General features: G+C 39.3%; 1 protein-coding gene across 10 annotated transcripts in view; it reads right to left on the bottom strand.

Annotated features, from left to right (window-relative positions):
• The window catches only part of arhgap12b (Rho GTPase activating protein 12b), a 69699-nt gene that overhangs the window by 24815 nt on the left and 24746 nt on the right, over positions 1–20138 (bottom strand). The window contains exon 1 of one of the 10 annotated variants that reach the window (XM_036572488.1): positions 10673–10966. The exons of 8 other annotated variants lie outside the window; for them this stretch is intronic. In XM_036572488.1, coding sequence (XP_036428381.1) covers positions 10673–10705 — 33 coding nt within the window. In that variant the 5' untranslated portion in view covers positions 10706–10966. Of the gene's footprint in view, positions 1–41; positions 278–10672; positions 10967–20138 lie in introns of those variants that run through there. One more of the 10 variants, XM_036572487.1, reaches the window with a different exon arrangement.

The raw sequence follows: 20138 nt of genomic DNA, 5'->3' as shown, positions 1-20138 counted from the left end.
AACTAAAGAGCAATTATGTAACAGTTTTTTTTTCCTTTTACCATTTGCGTCCCGCTGCAGATAAACACGTCGTCATATTCCTCCTCATCTCTGCTGTAGCGTTTAAAGGTGTTGAAGCTGAGCATGGTGAGATAAAGCACTGCTGCGCCACTGCGTCTCTACTGCTGTATTTCTCAACTGCTCTGTCTGGCTGGCTTGTTTTCCAGTTATATTCAACCCTACAGCAGCAAAGTACAAGAGTGCCCTCTCGGTACTTCTGTTTATATCTTCCTCACAGTTTCTATCACACACACACACACACACACACACACACACACACACTAGAGAGGAAGTGAGAATGCTGCCCTGGTTTGTCTCTCAATGAATCAGACACATTGATATCATGTTGACCTCAAACCACAGAGACTGGGGCTCCCGAGTGGCAGAACCATCCTTGGTCCTATCATCAGGAGATCGCAAGTTCGTTCCCACGTGATGCTACAGCCACCAGTGGCCAGGAGTCCAAGACAGCACGACTGGCCTTGCTCTCTCTGGGTGGACAGAATGGCCGTACCTCTCCCTCCATCACTCAGCAAAATGCTAGTCAGACAAGCGTCTGTTAGCTGACGTTACAGAACTGGCATTTAGTGTTATCCTCCAAGCGTTCGTAGTGCTGGTGGTATCGTGTGATTGGGGGAGTCCTAACTAGGAACCGGTTATGACTAAATTTGGGGAGGAAATTGATTGGAACACCCTCACAACCAAGGGGACCCTCACAACCAAGGGGATATTCAAATAAACGACCCACCACCCTCACTGAGCGTAGTTTAAAAAGTTATTTAAAAACACACACACGTACATCACAACCACGTCAGTGTCACTGTAGTATTAAAAATGATTCACCAACCAAATAATCCCCGTTCGATGGTGGTCCTGTGGAGGTCCTGACCATCAGTCAACAGGGTGAAGGGGGCTAACAAAGTATGAAGAAACAGATAAACTACAGTCTGTAATTGTAGAACTACAAAGTGCACCAATATAGTAGGTGGAGCTGATAACAGGGACATTGACAGGGAGTGTAGACACAAGGCAGATGTACCTAATAAAGTGGCCAGTGGATGTATGACTCATCATCAAGCATCCATTATCAGCCTTAACATATTTTCACAGAGAGCATATAATTCTTATATGCACCATACAGGACTACAAGAGTTTAGACCAGTGGTTTCCAACCCTCCTCCTGGAGATCCACCTTCCTGCAGGTTTCATCCGCCAACACAAATTTCACACCTGATCCAGCTAGTCTGAGGCTTCTGAAAACAGTTATCAGATGGATCAGGTGTTGTGTACTGGAAGGTAAATCTCCAAGACCAGAGTTCGTGACACACTCTCTCTACGTACTCTTTCACTGTCACTTTGAAGAGAATAGACTTCTGTTTTTAAAAAAATAAATAAATGAAAAAAAATTAAAAAAAAGCTGCAGTGAGAAGATCAGAGAACATAAAAGCTTATAGTGAGTGCCAAAACAGAGAAACTCAGCTCTAAACAGAGGTGTTCAAACACCTGAGTGCAGCTCTGAAATGATATTTTGGGTTTTAAATTGTGGATGCAGTGTGCTTGTTGCCCTGGAGATGTTTTGAATTAACTGATGCTAATGAGCCCCTCTGTGGTTATCACACATGTACACACACACTTCCTCACATTCGCCATTCTGCCTCATATCACATTTATACAGACTGGTACTAGATATACTGGTTGGCCGATAATGTTGACTGAAGTTGATGACCCACAGTTTTATCAGTATTGGCAAAAATATCACCTTTTATTGTGGCATTGCCAGGAATTGAACTTCCAACAATGGGGCAAAACATAAGAATAAGATGATAATAACACAAAAAAGAATTCTGGGTAGCTCTACCCACAGTGCTAGAATAGTTACATTACTTAACACAGAGTTTCTGCTCTTTATTTCAGTTTAAGAAGTTTTTAAAATTTAAAGGAGAATTTCAGTGATTTCTGCATAATTCAGCCTTCGAGTTGGTGAAATAGTACACTGTATAGATAACCTTACTTTATAGTGGTAGTAACCACTAATACGGTTATTTTATTTCATTTATTTAATTTAAAATCAAAGTTTGTGAAGGATCAACAGCTCAGTCTAGCACACCTACTGCCCTTCAGCTCTAGTGTTGTTACCAAGCTGTGTAACAACATGATATGCTCAGCATTTTTCTTCATTAGAATTTTGTTCAAAATATCTGGAGAATACTGAATTGTGAACCCAGCATTGTAAACTGGATGACATCGTAGGCTAAGTGTATTGTTACACCCAGCACAACCCAATCAGACAGAATACCATCTGCACTCATTACAGTCCGTGTACTCCCAGGTTCAGAAAACACAAAATGCGAACGCAACTGCCGCCCTGTCAAAAAGCAGCCTGCAGTCGCTCTAAACACCCACTAGAGGTCTATATGCGTCTAAATGAGGAGGAATTCTATGCAAACATGGTAACCCACTGCATTCCTCATCCTCCCATGTACACACACACACACACACACACACAGAACTTGGCCTGCAAATGCTGCAGTGTGTGAGTGTGTATTGGTTACTGAGGTCATTTGTGTGTGTACAATATGTTCCTTTAGGCACTAACACTTGTGTGTGTGCATATGTGTACGCATGCGCATGTGTGTGACAGATCCACTATACAGCGCTTGAGACATGGTTGCATAACAGCTTGAGCATGACTGCGCTATAGTCATATATGAGAGAGAGAGAGAAGGCAAGAGAGTGTGTGAGTGAGAGGAACAGAAAGATACAGAGACACAGAGACAGAGGGTGAGAGAGAAAGAGGTAAGAGAAAAAGAAAGGGTAAAATGTGAGAAAGTGAAATAGAGAGAGAGAGGGCAAGAGAGTGAGAAGTAAGAGAGTGAGTGAGACAGAGACAGAGAGAGAGAGGGAGTGACAAATTTTGTTTAAAAAAAAAAACAAAAAAAACAACCTGTCTTCTCTTTACCTGTTACTCATCTTTCATTGTCAACTATCCTCTTTTTTGACGCAAATCATACTGTATCTCATAACTCCAACTTTCCTTGATGCTCACTCTTTCTTTCATTCTCTCTCTCTCTCTCTCTCTCAGCTCACTCTGTCTCTCTTTCTAGCTGATAATGGATGACCAGCTTAACCTACATTTCCACACGACTGCTTACAGTCAGGACACATCCACTCAGACCCCCATTAATGCATCTGTGACATCTCACACACACACACACACACACACACACACACACACACACACACACCACTGCCCCCCAAGACCCGCCCAAAGCCATGTGTGCTTGTCTCGTTCCTCGTGCATGGCCCCGGATTCATCCTTTAATGTGATAAGACAGGCGTGTGTGTATATATGTGTGTGTGTTTTGTGTGTGTGTCCTCAGAATTGAAGCAGCAATGTAAATCTACACACTGTGTTTAGTCTTTTGTGTTGGAGCTCAGTCAGGGTAAAGGTACCTTACAGTGATGTGTAAAGTGTGCTGTACTGTTTGAAGGAGAGTGTGATTTAGTGTTAGTCTCTTTTAGTTTAAGCCGACCTTTAGCTCTATTTCACACTTCAGTGAGTTTAACCACGCTCACACTACTGCTGACAATTAACCTTTCAGACCTCAAGTAGACCTCCAGAACTAAAGACAATGACAGAGAGAGAGAGAGAGAGACCGGCCAAACAGACAGATATGGAAAGAGAGAAAGAGAATATAGACAACTCTCAAAAGATCAGCATACCTTAAAATCTTAAATCTCAAACAAAATACAAGCAAGTACACAAACAGATATGTGCCAGAGGGGAGGCGGAGGATATTGTGGATATAAATGTTTGAGTTTTGAAGGCAGGCTGATTACTAGATAGAGTTTACTGCACTACTACGCTGTTTACTATTGTACTGCATTAAAAATGTATGAATGTAAAGAACAGAGAGGCTGAGAGAGAAAATCCTGAGGCTATATGCAGTCTGTTTTCCTCTTCAGCTCTCTTCTGTTTGTGCATGTGTGCTTGTGAAGCAGCAGTTTTAAATCTGAAAAGTGGTTTAATTTTAAGTAGCACACAGCATTGCTGCTGTTATTATGATACTGGCATATAATTGCTTAAACCTCATTCCGTTCAAAAGTAATATGTGAGCATGTAGAGCAGATATGCTGCAGCATTAATTATCATGCTCTAGATCAGCGGACGTGCTTAAGGCTGTGCACCGCACAACTGATTTCACCCTTAAATCTAATTTGATTTTCAAACAGGACATTTTCATGAAGCTGCTGGAATACATATTCATTCCACACATTCATACATATTTACAAGTAACTATAATAGATCTGATATATCTGCACCGACAGACACATTTCTTTCAACAGGCAGGGAAACATCAGTTATTAGTAAAGACACCGCATTTACAGTGAACGTGTGGGTCTATACCCTGAGGGCAGCCAGCTTTGATGCTGACCCCAAATCCACTACAGCAGAAGGTTCGTCTCATCATGGTTGCAAATCCCCGTTTTCTCATTGGTTCACGTTTTCTCCCCTCAAATCTCATCATTAATTATTCATAACTGAAAGATAGGGCTCCTGATGAGATGTTTATTTGCTTCTAACCTCTCTCAGTGTATCCCACACGCTCATCCTGAATCTGCTTTGTATGAATGTGCTTACCCAAATGTAGGCCACAGATTGTATCTAGTAGTTAGTTGCTTACTCCAATAGGCTAGTAGCAGATGCTACGTTTTACGCATTGGGTTTTTGTTGTATTTCAGTTTAGCCTCTAGCTCAGACACTCTGTCTAAAGGTACACGGACAAGATGTAGTTGCTAAACTGAAAAAAATATTAATGCCATCCCAATTTTAAAACTTTGAAGCCGTTAATAGCAATAAGATTTTTTACGCACAGCCTTAAGCACTGATTTCACCCTTAAATCTAAAGTTGTACACCCACCGGTGTACAACTTTATTTCATGTACTGCCCAAATCTAATGGTTTGTGGTTGGTCATTTTTCATATGCCTCTTTCTATCAAAGCGGATGCTTCTTGATACCTTTAAGTCTGGCTTACAAGACTGTTTTCAGCAGTCTTACACAGCTCGAGGTGGAACTGGTTTCATCTCACGTATAATCTCTACACTAATAAAGTACTTTAGGCTTTGTGTTTAGCAGAAAAAGAAACTGCTCTCTGGATTCTCCACCTGCATGTTCACTATTGTTATTTCTGCCATTGTATTTTAATTAGTAAACTCAGGCACTGTCCTTGACTGGGCAGTGGATATTGTAGTCGACTAGTCTGTACAACCCCTAATATATAGAATACTGACAAACCAAATCAAACACTATTACACACACAACATATATTAATTACATAATTATTTCTATAACCAGCATGGATAACAACTTTTGTTTCGAAACACTAGATCAAGCAATGACCTTACAGTAGGTTTGAACCAGCCATTTGTGGTCTGAAATACTTCTGCAGCAAAATGCATGTTTGTAAATAACTAAACTTCAAGTAGAGTTCAGTTTGTCGGTTGTTGCTATTTACTTTCTAAGAGCTCGTTTTATACATTTTAATTAATGTACAGAAAAGGAGCTTGTTAATGTTGTAAACGCTGTAAATACTCATTAGAGCATGTGAGGACAGCAGGGAGCAGCCTTCAGAAGCAGCTGGGTCTAAACTACTAATCCTGACCCATCTGACCTCTAAGATGACCTTTCATCTTGGCCTGAGGCCTTGGATGAGTTATGCAGACGGTCATGAGCTCTGAGCAACAGAAGAGCACAGCGGTGACCCCAAAAACACAAATAAATACATAGAGAAGAAGAAGACAGGACGTACAGGCATACAGGCTGCAGAGCTTGGCATTTACCTCAAATACAGAAAGGGACAAACAATTATAACATTTTAAAATAGAGTTTCCTGTAAAAATGGGCCTTACAAGTGATTAAACTGGAATCATATTCTCTCTTTGAAGCTACATACTTGAATGAAAGCCATAATAGAGTTTTAATTGCATCTGCTGTCATATCAAAACTTTGAAATGCATTTTTCCAGGTTTTCTTTATTATTATTTTTTTTGCGATCTGCTCTTTGCATTGTTAGAAAATTGGCATGAAACGATGCATGAATCAACAGAAACTGTCCAAAATAACATAAAATAAAACTGTGTATTAATGCAGTATTAATGAGATATGAGAGTTTTTTTGCAACAGCGACAATCTGCTGTACATGACACTAGCAGTGACTCCACCAGCCTCTTCCTCCTATCAGACGGAATTACGGGTGTTCCGCACAGACAGCCCTGGGTGGCTTAAGCCGCCTTGCTAATGAATAAATCCCTCGTTAATTCCTTCGGTACTATTGGCTGTAGCTAATTACTAGGGCAGTGGATGGCTCTGCTTGGCTGCGATGACGGTTGTGTCAGGAGCAGGGCTGTCACTGATGCCGTGGCACGGTCACTGACGCTGGTCTTATGTAAAAGGTGGCAGAGCCATGCTGCTTGGCCACGCTGCCACATGGAGGTCAGAACCTGTGGGGCAAGCAGCCACAGCCAGGCATAAAAAGCCCTGCCTGCATGAGCTCAGGACAAGTTTCTACACTATTACATGGTACTGTCACACCTGACCATATTTAGATGAATGTGATGATCGATGGCATGCTGCTGAGGTCAATATCAGAAGTACAAAAAAATAAATAAATAAATCTGAAGGTGGCAATCATGCACTGATTTTGTAATGTCTGAGTTGATTACAAGCAATTGTAATGACGCTCATTAAAGTATGCGCTCTCTTTCAGGCTAAAATAAAGTCCTAAAGGCTATTTTTTTAAAAATGGTTTTATTGTTTATATTCCACTACTATTCTTCCAGTCCCATTACTGTGTTCACTAATTTTTTAAATAAAGATATTAATCTAAACACATTGTCAAATTTCACAATGAGGAGTCTGAATTGTTTTGTGAAGATCAAAATGAGGTCACAGATTTACACTTGTCTCTCCATGCTAGAAACATTTTGACATATAGAGGCATTTTAATGAGGAGTAAATGCATATTGCCCAGTCCACTAGGCTCCCAGTTTCTGCAAAAGCAGTGCGAGCCTAATAGGAGTTAAAGCAAACAGAGCAGCGGGAAGCAGTGTTTGGCTTAGGAGACACTTCAAGAAACCTGATAGAAACTTGTTTCAGACTGAAAGTGAATTTCACTCACACACATGCACAGCCTACTAATATTAAAAAAAAATTGATTTAACCTAGTCTATAGATCTGATATTTCCAACTTCCAACAAATGAATCGGACCAATATAACCCCTACACACAGCCCTAGTCGTTACTCATGACACAAGAAAAACTGCCATGTAAGGATATATAGGCTGACTCTCCAGAGTCCATGTCTAGTCTTTTTCAGGCCTTACATCTGAAGTATAAGCATGTGCACTACACTTCCCCAAACCTTACAATAATAAACTCAGGCCCTCTGATGTTACAAATCACTGTTTGTGCAGGGTAGAGTATTACATCCAGTTTATAAAGCAACACAGCTGGCTTTGAAGCTCATGTTTACCCAAGCGCACACACAATCTTCAGTGCAATTCAGCCAACATACTGCGGTATTGTGGTGTATGAAGACCTATCATTAGATTGGTTAATAGTTTTTTTAAGTTGGCCACAATGAAGACCCAAACAGCTGCTGTTTGTATTTCAATGCAGTACAAGCTACCGTGAAGACATGTCTTCAGCCAGTTAGTCCTGCAGAATTAAATACGTTTATTTGATTCTACTTTATTCACATTTGTATCACCACAACATTTAAACTGCTCACTGGTTACCTAATCTCTCTCACTCTCTCTCTCTCACACACGAAGAGCAAACAATGATTAAAAATAACAGTGCTTTGTCTTGAGAGGTTGATAACTACCAGCAAAAGTTCTACTACACGGTTTCTATTTGTTCTAGACAGGACAAATACACTGACAACACATTTGAGAGCTGAGGTTTTCTGCTCGTCTCTCTGAAAGGACACTAAAAGGAGACAACAGCCCTTGGTACAGACTAAACAATGGCTATTCAGCCAGGCCTGCCCTCAGAACCTCAGCTCACACTGACAAGACAATGAAGAGAGAGAGGGACAGAGAGAGTGGGGAGAGAGGGGGGGGAGAGTACGGGGACAAAAAGGGTTATGAGAAATGTGTGCAGATCACATGGTATGCTGGACGTGCTGACGCACATTATCAATTGAAAGACTGTGATCAAATACTTTTCACAGAAAATTGCTAAATGCTAATACGGCTCAGATGGGCAAAAGGTGAAAATCTGTCTTCACAAGGATTCAATTCAATTATGATTTTCAAACAAAAATATTGAAAGCATTACAAAACCTCAAATTTGGTATGACTCAATAAATTTAAAAAATAAATCAATCAGATTTCATACAAAAATGATTACTGTCAGATCAAAACAGTTTTTTTTTTTTTTTTACATCATTTTGAAAATACAAAAATGAAGTTTACTTGCTACCACATTGAAATATTTTACTTCACTGAAATGATGAATGGACCAATAGAAATGGTCCAAAATTACTTGGAAAAAAAATCTCATTCATTTTTCCTTCTGCTTAAAAGTTTTGTTACAACAGTGACGATAAGTAATGAAACAATTTACTTAGTAGTGAAATTCAGACACTGAAAAAAAGAAGCTTCTTTTGGTTTTACAGTGGAAGAATTTTATTTTAGCCAAAAAATGTGCACATATTTGATAGTGTTATACCTCATCAGGATCAGCGCTTATGCTGCACTTTAACACAGTATCAGTATCAGCAACAGAGAATACCGATACCCTGAGCGAAATTCTGATGCACTCGTATACTACAGAATGACACGTATGCACTCCAGTAGAGAGATCATAACTGAAGCAATCAACTGGTAGTGTGGAATTATTTATAAAATAAAAGAGGAATTGTTTAAATATCATGACATATATACACATATTGAGTATTTAGGTTGAATAGAGTTAGTATTAGTAGCAGATGCTTGAGGGTTAAGTATCAGTATCGGTACTGGTGTCAAGTATCGATCAAGTATTGGTATCAGTGCAACCCTAATATTTTATTTAATGTCAAAATCAATGTAGTTGAATCAGTACCTTCAAATAAATGCATCACAATACACTGATGCACTCACAGTCCTAGTTTGAGCTAAAAGGAACTAAAATGAGCATTCCTCCTGTGCAACTAGGATAAATTTACTCTTAATAGGGCAACATGCTGACAGGTGCTAAAGAATACCCATGCTTGCCCCAAGAGGATATAAAGCACTGGTCTCAGAATCAGACCACATTGTCCCTTTTCTTCAGCCTAGAAATACAGAAATAGACACACACACACACACGACAAAGTGTATGTCCACATGATAAGATTCAAGTCATGGTCTAATCAGAAAACAGGCGCCAGTGACCACACTGATGTAACCTTCACTCGTCTCTCTGCCAATGTAGCCTGAACTCTCATCTCCTTTCAATCAGCATCTGACATCATCTCTTACCCACACATGACTTTTGACACACACATTTTTTGACACACACATTAAGCTAGTGCTAGGTGGTACATCACCTAAACCAGCATAGGTTTTGTCACTGTTTGAACAACAAAGTTCACAAAGAAGCACCAATCGACAACCCACTCCAGCACATCAATGTCATACATCACATGCCTTCCGCCTCCAAGCTCTCTTCTTTTTAGTACTTTGTGCAGCAATATGGATACAGCCGCCATTGTTCTTCATTCACATTTTGTTCAGAATATTGTGGAAATATTAAATTGTGAATCCAGTATCTAGTATATAAATCAAATCAAATAATAGGCTGAGTGTATTGTTAGACCCCTTCCTGGAAATGTAGTTTGTGTAGGCTAACAATACTGTGTAAGGATGCTGTTTGTGCAATTTTAAGAGAAGCAGAACAGAATCAATTCAAGCTGTCAGTTATTTTCAGGTATGTCAGAAAGTGTAGCGTAGCAGGACTGGGTTCATTAACTTCATTAACATCAACTTAAATATCATCTTAAATCATGATATATTTGAAAACTATGATGTTGAATTTTATCAGTAATGTGCAGCAGTACTTTAAAAGAGAGGCCAACACTGAAAGTACACTTCTATTCATAAAGAAGTCCAGAGCTCTCGTCTATCTCAGTGCCAGAGTAGAGCAAAAATCTGCTGTTGGTTCTTGACACCTAAGAGGAGTTACGCCATCACTACTACCGCTCACTTCTATATGGCACGGCTGTGACCTTCACACAAACTAGGACTGCACAATATATTGCAAGTCATTGTCACATACATCAAAAATGGCTACAATATGCCTATTAAATAAATCATAAAACTATTTGTGCAGTGAACCTCCTGAATGATATGAGATGTTCCTGATTAGTTTCTGTGTTTTGAAGAGTCAAGAAATTCATCTAATCCAACAAACACAAGTTATTTCGGTATTATAACCTTGTTACATCAACGTGTTTTTAACACTGCAAGGCACAAGCTAATTACAATATGTAGCTATTCTACATTATGCAGCCCAAACACACTGGTGTAAACCCAGCTAAACCTCTACTTCAGCTGCACATCTTCTCTCTCGGTGTTCCATTTCTAGCTTATTTTGGAATACTTACCAAGTAATGAGGGCTTCGCAGGTAAGAGAACATGTCCGCTCTAGATGTGGGGCCAAAGGTTGGCCCTACTCAGGAATGTATGGAGTATTCCACCAACGGGACAGACAGAGAGAAAAAGAGGAAGAGAAAGAGAGTAGCAGCTTTCCGACCCAAAGCCACAATGAGGCAGGTGGAAGCAGCTCTGAGCTTAGAAGCAGCATCTTAACTTCTATATTTAGCACTGACAGAGTTCACTTTAAATAGGCTCACTCATTAGGACACTGTCCTTAACCATTTAAGAGAAGGGCAGTGCCAGAGAAAGAAAGACAGACAGAAACTAGAGAGAAGAGAGAGAAAGAAAGCAGGACTGATATCCCAGAGTGTTCCGGGGGTCTGCTGGCACTCCACCCAAGTCAAAGGTCATGGTTCTAAGGGTCACTGGAGTCTCAATTCACACGCTCCAGAGAAGCAGAGTGGCGTTTGATCACCTGCTGAGTGTGTAAAGGAGTGTTTGTGTGTCTTTGTAAATATGCCAGAGGATCAACCAAGTGAAGGAAATGAAAGTGTTACATAATGGTTTGTTCATTTTTTTAATACTGTCTACTTGGAAACAAACAAAATGCCTACAGTTCAAAATAGAAAAACATGGCTTTTCTGATATAGGATAAGATTATGGAGATTATGGGCATGACTAGTTATAATTTATGTAATTCTGAGGCCAGCTGTGAACTGCAATTTGAAAACAAAAGAAAATTTCTTCAGTGCTCATCTTCAGTGGCCTTTTGAAGGCCAACCTCATGTCCCTCAAATATAGAACACCTTCACCAACTGAAAATGACAACATCAAAATACCAACTCTCTAGTAAACAAACACTGAAACAAAGTCTAACCGTACTTTGATTCTCAAAAACATGCTTAATTCAGTCAGACACTGGAACAATTATGCCTGGAAGCAGAAGATGTAATACATTCTCACAATCCGCACTTAAGAACACACTGCATGCTGCCTACATTTCTCTGGCAAACTACTGATGACTAAATCTGGGTTAACCCACATTAAGCTCCGTTTTGCCTAAACTGCACTAGAGGAACAGGAATCTCATTTCATTTCTATATAAACATCTCGGTATTCTTAAAAGTGCCAGGATGTGAAGCATGCAAGTTAATGTCTTTTGCAGTTTTAATGAATAAGCTAAGCAGTATGGCAATTAGTGTTAAATTACAGTACTGTGCAGAAGTCCATCCTTTATTTATTTTATTTCTCAGTCAAAAAAGCCATTAAGTGCAAGTTACTTTTTTATGTCTTAGGAGATTAGATATAAGAACGTACTTGCGTAAGGAAGGTGAAAGTCAAAGTAAAATATGTAAAAAAAAAGGGAATTTCCGAAACTGGAGTCAAAAGATAAAGAGAAAATGGGACTCTTAACAACCGTGCAAGACCTGCTAGACCACCACAACAGACCCCATCAGATAAACAGTACTTAGAGCTTTCATCTCTAAGAGAGAGAGGAGAAAATCAAGCTTCACTCTTGTTTCAGATTTAAAAAACAGGTTTTTCTGTCCTTCCTTCCACTGTGTGAAGTTCAAAGCTATGGGTCTGAAAGGATGTGTAGCTGTCAAGTAACTGTTTCTAAGAAACAGACAAAAAGAAGAACATCTGCAAATCAAACACAGAAGTTGCTGGTATTCTCAGAACAATGGACTGGCCACCCCAGACCTCAACATCATTTTAGTGTTACTTGGACCGTGAGAAGCAGAAAACGCAACAAACTTCTAAGACTGAACTTTGGAGATATGGAAAAATATTCCTGAGGAATTCTTTAAAAAATTGAAAGCAAGTCTCCTAAAAAAAAACAAAAAAAACAAAACAAAAACAAAAACAAAAAAAAACACAAAGCTTTAATAATAGGCAACAGGCAATGTGGGAGCACTGATATTATGTTTCTGGCTTCTGTGTAATTTTTGCTGAAAAATGAAAATCATAATGGTTGTTTTGAATGGTAATGAAATAAACGAAGGGTGTTCTCTAGATTTTACACAGTATTGTACATCATGTGAAATGCATACAGAACCTGATTAGCAGGTTACTTTATCTTAAACTTAGTAAAAGAGCAAAACAAAAATTCATCACAGGTCACAATGGGACACTAACTTAAATGGTAAAAATACAATCACAAATGGTACCAAAGTCTTTAAAACTTTTCATCTTGGGATTACGTCCTAATTCTAAGAAATGAGGCAGTTCCTAAGCTGAATGTTTTTGTCTCTGGGTTTTGGAAGTGTAAGCGTTCCTGATCCATGCTTGGATTATTCCAGGAATGCAGGCATGTTCGCTGCAACTTGGGTTTCTTGGCGGTTTCACACACACTCCCCTCAAAAATGTACTCTTTAGTCATAATTATGAGAGCAACCAAATCTGATCATAGCTATTGTCACAGTTGGAGCTATTGTTGGAGTTAAGTGCTAGTTATGTGTTCCTGTGCATACAGTCTTGTCTGTGTGTCAGTGTAGATGATATATCCCTGATGTAAATCCTCTGGTTGTGTTTGTTTGTGCATTGCCATGTGTTCATCTCAACTTCAACACTTCCTCAAATAAGGCCCGCTCATCAAACTCTCCAAAGCCAGGCCAAATCCCCAAGCTAAAGCACATTCATCAGCTGATGGAGTAGACGTAATGTGTGTGTGTGTGTGTTAGAAAGGGATCTGCATGTGCCAATTCTGTCCGACATCACACACACACACACACACACACACACACACGTGCATACGATCACAAACAGTCACTGAGGAGATTACCCGCATTAGTAAGAGTAAAATTTAGGTTAATTGGAACACCATCACTTTGAGTAATTGTGCCTTTGTCAAGCAGTTTTAAATTCCAATAGATAATACAAGAGATAAAATTACAGCAATTGTTTAGCTTGTATGTGTGTGATAGCAAGGAATTCTTACCACTGATACTTGCTTAAAAGGGGAATTCCATCATATTTTATAAAATGTGTGCATAATATAATGGTTAAAACAAAACTAAAAAAAGTCTGGTTTTGTGTGAAATGCTTCATGAGTCAAAATTGTTCACACCTGTGATAGGAGCCAGACATATGAAGCATTTAATGTCTCGTAAAGCCACATCACAGAAAGTAGTTTTACATGAATATGCTGCCTGATGTCTGAGACATTAACGATGGTTTTGAAAAGTTTTTGGCTTAGGATTGGGCAGTATTCCTTTGTTTCAAGCGGTGGAGGGGGTGGGTTTGGTTGGTTGGTTGGTTGGAAAAGTGTAAAAATCATTTATGCCTCTTTTGTGCCGTCTTGTCCTGCGTTATTTCAAAATTGAAAAAAATCAAAAATCAATAAATGTCAAACCATCCATCTAAAAAATGCTAAATATTAAACAGTGTTGCTAACTATGAGAGAGGAACTGGTTAGCATTAGCTTAGCCAGCATAATAACAGCTCTGTTCACCACAGAACGTTTGAATTTGGCTAACAAAGCTGGTGTTGAAGAGACAAAGGTGAAATTAAACCTGTTCCGTCATGTTTGGATCTGTAGCCTGATTGGCTAACTTAATGTTAGCTTTGCAGGCAGGCTACAGAAACAGAGCCACACACCACAGTACAGGTTTGATTCTGACTAACTGGTGTTCTGCTGAAACAAGTGTCGATGATGAAAACTAATGTCTGAGAGAGCAAAAAAGTCAAGTAACTGGTGCTGCTACCAAAATCAAAACTGTCCTGTGGAATTTGGGTCTGTAAGCGTTTTGGCTGAGCTAACGATAGCTTGGTTAGCAGGCCGAATGTATAAGTGACTGGTGTTAGCGTGAAAGCAGAGACTGAACGTGTTCTGTAGAGTGTGCAGCTCTAAGCCTTTGCTGAGCTGCTATCATGCCTAGTTTTTCTGAGGTCTTCCCTGACTTTGATTTTTTAGCCCTCTAAAATATAAAAGGGATGGAATGTGTTTCTTTGGCCTTTCAGACATGAAACACAAACTTGACATCATAATTTTGAAATACCATTAGCATTTTTAATTACAGGCATCACTCTTAACTACCATGGTATATGTTATTATTGTATTGCTCAACCCCTTTTAAAATCTATTTATGGCAGAAAGTCATGTGTATAGTATTTTTCCATTATCAACATTACATACAAAAACAACAAACCTTCTCACATCAAATCATATAATTTTTGCTTTAATAATCACCTGTGAAAATGACAAAAATACATTCCTGCACACAAACATCCTTCCCTCATTCTCTTTGTCCATCACTCTCAGTGCACTCTTCCTCTCCTTCAGCAAAAACATGACTCAGAATACACAATCCACCCAGAAGTTTTAAAGCGCAAAACCAGCATCTACATTCAGCAGACAATAAAGACTCAGCTGGCTTCCAAGACTTCACACAAAAGAACAATAAGTCAAATCAACTGACACAGACCAAATCCAAATCAATCCCATCCATTCAAAATAATGTGCTAAATTTCATGTCTTAGATTTGCATTTAGATTCAAAGTAATGAATTCAATTTTTCTAAGAATGAATCTGACTGCCTACTTCGCATAGTTCTGTCCACATCCATTCAGCTGAAATTCTAAACTAATAGAAGAGACTTTTGAAAGCTGTAAGTGCTTAAGAGACCACCAGATAGCGGTTTCCTGCTTCACTCAGTTTAGGGTGAAAGAGAAGAGGGAGTGAACACTGCAGACTGCAATCAGACACCAAAAGTGCAGTCAGGTAAATGGCAAAAGTGCATCAGTGCATTTAACATTTGACCCAGAGACAAAAAAGAGCTGTCAACACATTATCTTAGTGCTCCAGGCACTCTGAGTAAATGAATCCTCAAACAGTTATCATGCTAGTTTGTTTCTTCTGAATGTCCGTCGTGTCCCAGATGAAACTGTGATGACTGGCCCTCACAGGCAGAGTAAAGATGTTTATTTACAAAGCTTTGATCTGCACCACAGGGAAGAAAAAAAAATCTATAAAGTGCTAAGTCATCATTCCAACTTAATATCTTGTTGCTTACAGGAACCAAATTTATTCTTAAAGGCTTGCTTGGTTAAATAAAGTTAAAAGTTAAATAAGTAAGAATTTCTGGAGGATTTTGCCACTTCAATTTAGTTCCAAAATTTCATTTAACTTTATAATCAGTCCTGTACATAATGGCAATAGCATCAAAAAGATAAAAATAGAGTACAGGTCTCACTATACAGTGTTCAAAAGTAGTCTTGGTAAACTCTCTGAATCCAATTTGTATCTTGTTTATTTATTATGTTCAACATTAAAAGTTATAATTTATGCATATCCATCATCCATCAGCAATAACAACCAGGTTTCCTACGTGAAACTCAAAAACCTAACTCAGGTAAGTAGAAGTACTAAAACAATAGTGGGATAAACATTAGTGTCACTTACCTAAACAACAAAGAAAAGTATCTTGCAAACAGGGACTTTTTTAAACTAGCTAGGAGGTGGTGCTGGCGTTCAGGGGCAGGGAGCAGGCCTGTCACGATCATGAAACTTTACCTGGCAATTACAGGTCATGTAATAACTGCGATTAACAATTTGCAATCTGACAAATGTGGCCAGTTTGCTTAATCACCATCTTGCTTACTAGCTGTGTTTACTAGGTAATACACTGAAAGTACTGTTGAATTTGTACACAGATGTCTACAGCTACACAGAATCATGTGTAGAGGTAAGCACAGCTTCTATTTTTCTTGAGAGTGAAAAAAAAAAAAACTAGCAGGCACGCTAAAAATGTTAGCATATAAACAGACATTGCTTAGTGCTGAACTTGACAGAGCACCGAATTAAAGCTTGGTTTTCATAAGTCTCATGACGCATTTCAATGAATGTATTTACTGATTTCTTTTATTTATGCTTATTTGCCTCAACCCAACACACTTAATTCACTTTTTGTTTGTTGCTGCATAATATTACTGTTAAATAACAAAGAAAATGACTGCAGTCTGCTCAAATAACTGCTATCATCTCAAATAATTGTGATTAGGCAATTATGTAATAATTGTGACAGGCCTAGCATGGAGGGTGCAAACTCTAATGTTAGCATAGCTGATGATATATGATGACACTTCCGTACATGCACAGTGGACTAAAATATCATCAAAAAACAATGCTGAGCAATGAGCTTTAAGTATTTCCCAAATTTCTCAGATGCCATGTATGTTACCATATGTGTCCATTTTTAGAGCTTAAAATTGCAACAAAGCACAGGAAAATGTTTTGTCTGTCGCAGTTCAAGGCTTCTGTGCTCTGTTTATTTTATTTTGTTTATGTCTACAACATGGCCACAGAGAGCATAGCTGCGCGCACACGCACACACGCACACGCGCACACACACACACACACACACACACACACACACACGCACGCACACACACACGCACACGCACACGCACACGCACACGCACACGCACACGCACACACACACACAGCAAAAAAAAAGAAAAGAAAAACAAACAGCTGATGCTGTAGACCAAGAGCATATTCAGTCACAGACAGGAAGGGACGTCACAAATGGAGAACAAGGAACCGACCCAGACAGGAAACGAGGTGAGAGTGAGAGCAGAGTGTCTGGGGCAGAGGCGAGAGTCTGAAAGACACTCAAACACCGTGAAGAAAATTTACATAAACAAAACAATACCAGCATTTTCATTTTGCACAGACATCACAGGGTATGACGATCATCAGAGCAAGAAAAGGCCAGAAAAACAACCTCAAATTTAAATCACTCAATACAAGGGATTTATTAAGGCCTCTGTGATGCAATAAATCACAGAAAAGAGACAGAAAAGACAGACTCACAGACTGATCTGAAAGTCCAGCGTGTTAGATCTTCTATAGCCTTAGCTGCCCCCTGCTGTCTGGTAAAGTTTGATCAGCCAAACAGGGAATTTTGCATGACCATATTTAAACTTGACTTTGTAGCTCTGTCTCTCTGCTCTCTACTGCTATGTGCAGGTAATTTAACTGGAATGTTGCTATTGTTTTCAACTTTCAGATGTCATGAATCTCAGCTGTTCCATTGTTGTAGGCCTTTATGATGTGTCCAATGAGAAAGCTCAAATGGTGGTAACTATAAAAATACATCATTCAGTGCTAATAGGCTTTCCACCCACTCTTTTCCTCAACCTCTTTTCTCCTCAGGCAGTGAGAAAAAGGGATACAGAGAAGGAAATGAATGGAAAGACGCACTCTAAGTTAGAGTGAGTAGAGAGCAAAGTTCAAACATTCTTTAAACTATGGGTCAGTCATGATGAGTAAAAATGTCATTACAGAAAATGGAAGTGTGGCATGTGAAAGCATACTCAGAGGCTGCATGTGCCTCTTTAAGGGCATCTATCGTCCTTATAGAAGACAGAACTCTCATTTCATCCTCTTTCCCTTTGTGCGCTCTCTCTGCATTCCCATCTCGCTCAAGCAATTTAACTCTTCTAAAAATGAATATAAATACTGTGATTATTTAAAACGATGCCTTGACTGACAACAAACACTAAGTAATTCGTGAAATTTATTGTCCACTGAGGAAGTCTGACAGAGTACAGCATTTCATGGCACATACACCATGTGTCAGTCAATATGAGGTATGGGGAAGATTGACCATTAACAACAGCATATGGCTCTTGTGTCAGTCATAAAGGGAGAAGAAACTAATCACTGTGGTCAACTCACATCCAGAGCGCTACAATCCAGCTCTAAAAATTGAATTAATTGAGAAGTAAACAGTCATTCAGTGTGATATTTGTAGAAAAACTTTGTAGATGCATTTTTTAATTAGAACACTAGTGATAATAGGAACCAGGGATCACAATGTCTACTACACAATTTTTTTAGCATCTAAAACGATCATCTGCATCTTCTGAGATTTTTTATGTAATGTTCATAATGGTGAAACAGTGGTAAATCTGAAAAAAAAAAAATTTGAAAAAAAGTAAATTTAATTTTTACATGACTTTCCCCACTTACACCAATCTCTGCCCACAAACACAACAATGACAAACCAGCAACAAGCAGTGTGGTTTTGTTTTGATGGCTATCAAAATGTGTTCTGAACATGATTCAGCCTTAGATGCTTAAAATGCTTCACCACAATTACACAGCACTTCAAAACTTACCACACATACACACACACACACACACACACACGAACACACACACACACACACAATTAAGAGACTCAAAACTTACAAAACTTATTCTTGGCAACTGCTCAGTGAGTAGTCTTATTTAAAGCACTTTGTGGGGAAAAAAAAGAGGCTATTTTGTTTGACACCGCTATCTTCCTTTCTATCCTTCATTAGCCTGATAACTGGCAGGGCGGGGGTAAAGTGGCAGCCTGCTGCAAAAAACAAACTAAATATTGTGGAGATGTCAAAGGCAGAAAAAAGGGGCAAAACAGCTCACTGAGTGTTTGGACTGGCAAAGAAGCCCTCAGACCCCCTGTGTGTCCATATAAAAGGGGCATTTTAGGGGCACCCAGTGCATGCTGGCACAAATAACACCCCCCTCTTTCTCTGAGTCTGAGAAGCCGACACAGTGCAGAGAGAGGCAGATTATCAACCTTTCAATAAAGGAGATGATGAGAGGGGGAGGAGCAGGAGACAAAGAGGAGGAGGAAAGCAAGAAAGTGGGATCAGGGGGAAAAGGAGAAACTGGCTCATTGCTGGCAGACTATAGCACACTCTTCTGTTTCAAAACAAGCAGTGAGAGACACCAAAAAGACATGAAACAGCTCAAAGAGTGAAGCGCATATAAAACAGCATGTGTGTTTGTGTGGAGAGTTCAAGCAGGACACATACACACAAATATGAAGCTAATGTGTGTGTGTGTGTGTGTGTGTGTGTGTGTGTGTGTGTGTGTGTGTGTGTGTGTGTGTCTTTAATCCAGGTCCGTTCAATCCATCCACAAACCCCCTCTTCCACACTGAGGTACAATAAGAAGATTTCAGAGGGGGTGGGGTGTGTTTGGGTGGGCAAGAGCTGTGTGTGTGTTTTTCAGGTCCTGCTGTCAAACACACACAAACCAACTTTAATGCCATCACTCTCTTCAGGCGATTACACAAGTTGCCTACGACCCTTTAATCCACACAAAGACACAACCATAATGCAACTCCTAATACACACCCACTAACCTCTAATGAATTCTAAAGATGTCCCAGCAAAATACTTCAAATCTATCAGCGATTACATTTTGTTTTCAGTAGTAATCACATCACTTCTACACTGCTGTTTTGTTTTCAAAGGACTTTATAGTGGAACTGATTGGGGCTGCATAATATCATATGTCAATCGTATCACAATATTGGCTTTGCAATATTGATATTGCAGAAGGCTGCAATATGCAAATGCAAAAAAAAAAAGTCATAATGTTATATATATTAAAATGTGTGCTGTGAGCATTGAGACCAATCGCAGTTCCAGAGGAGAGTTTCTGTTGTTGTTTTGGTGAAAAGTTTTCAAAAC

This window comes from Colossoma macropomum, unplaced genomic scaffold, assembly GCF_904425465.1.
Source record: "Colossoma macropomum unplaced genomic scaffold, Colossoma_macropomum, whole genome shotgun sequence".
In the NCBI taxonomy this organism is placed as follows: Eukaryota; Metazoa; Chordata; class Actinopteri; order Characiformes; family Serrasalmidae; genus Colossoma; species Colossoma macropomum.
This window is presented reverse-complemented; position numbering and strand designations above follow the sequence as displayed.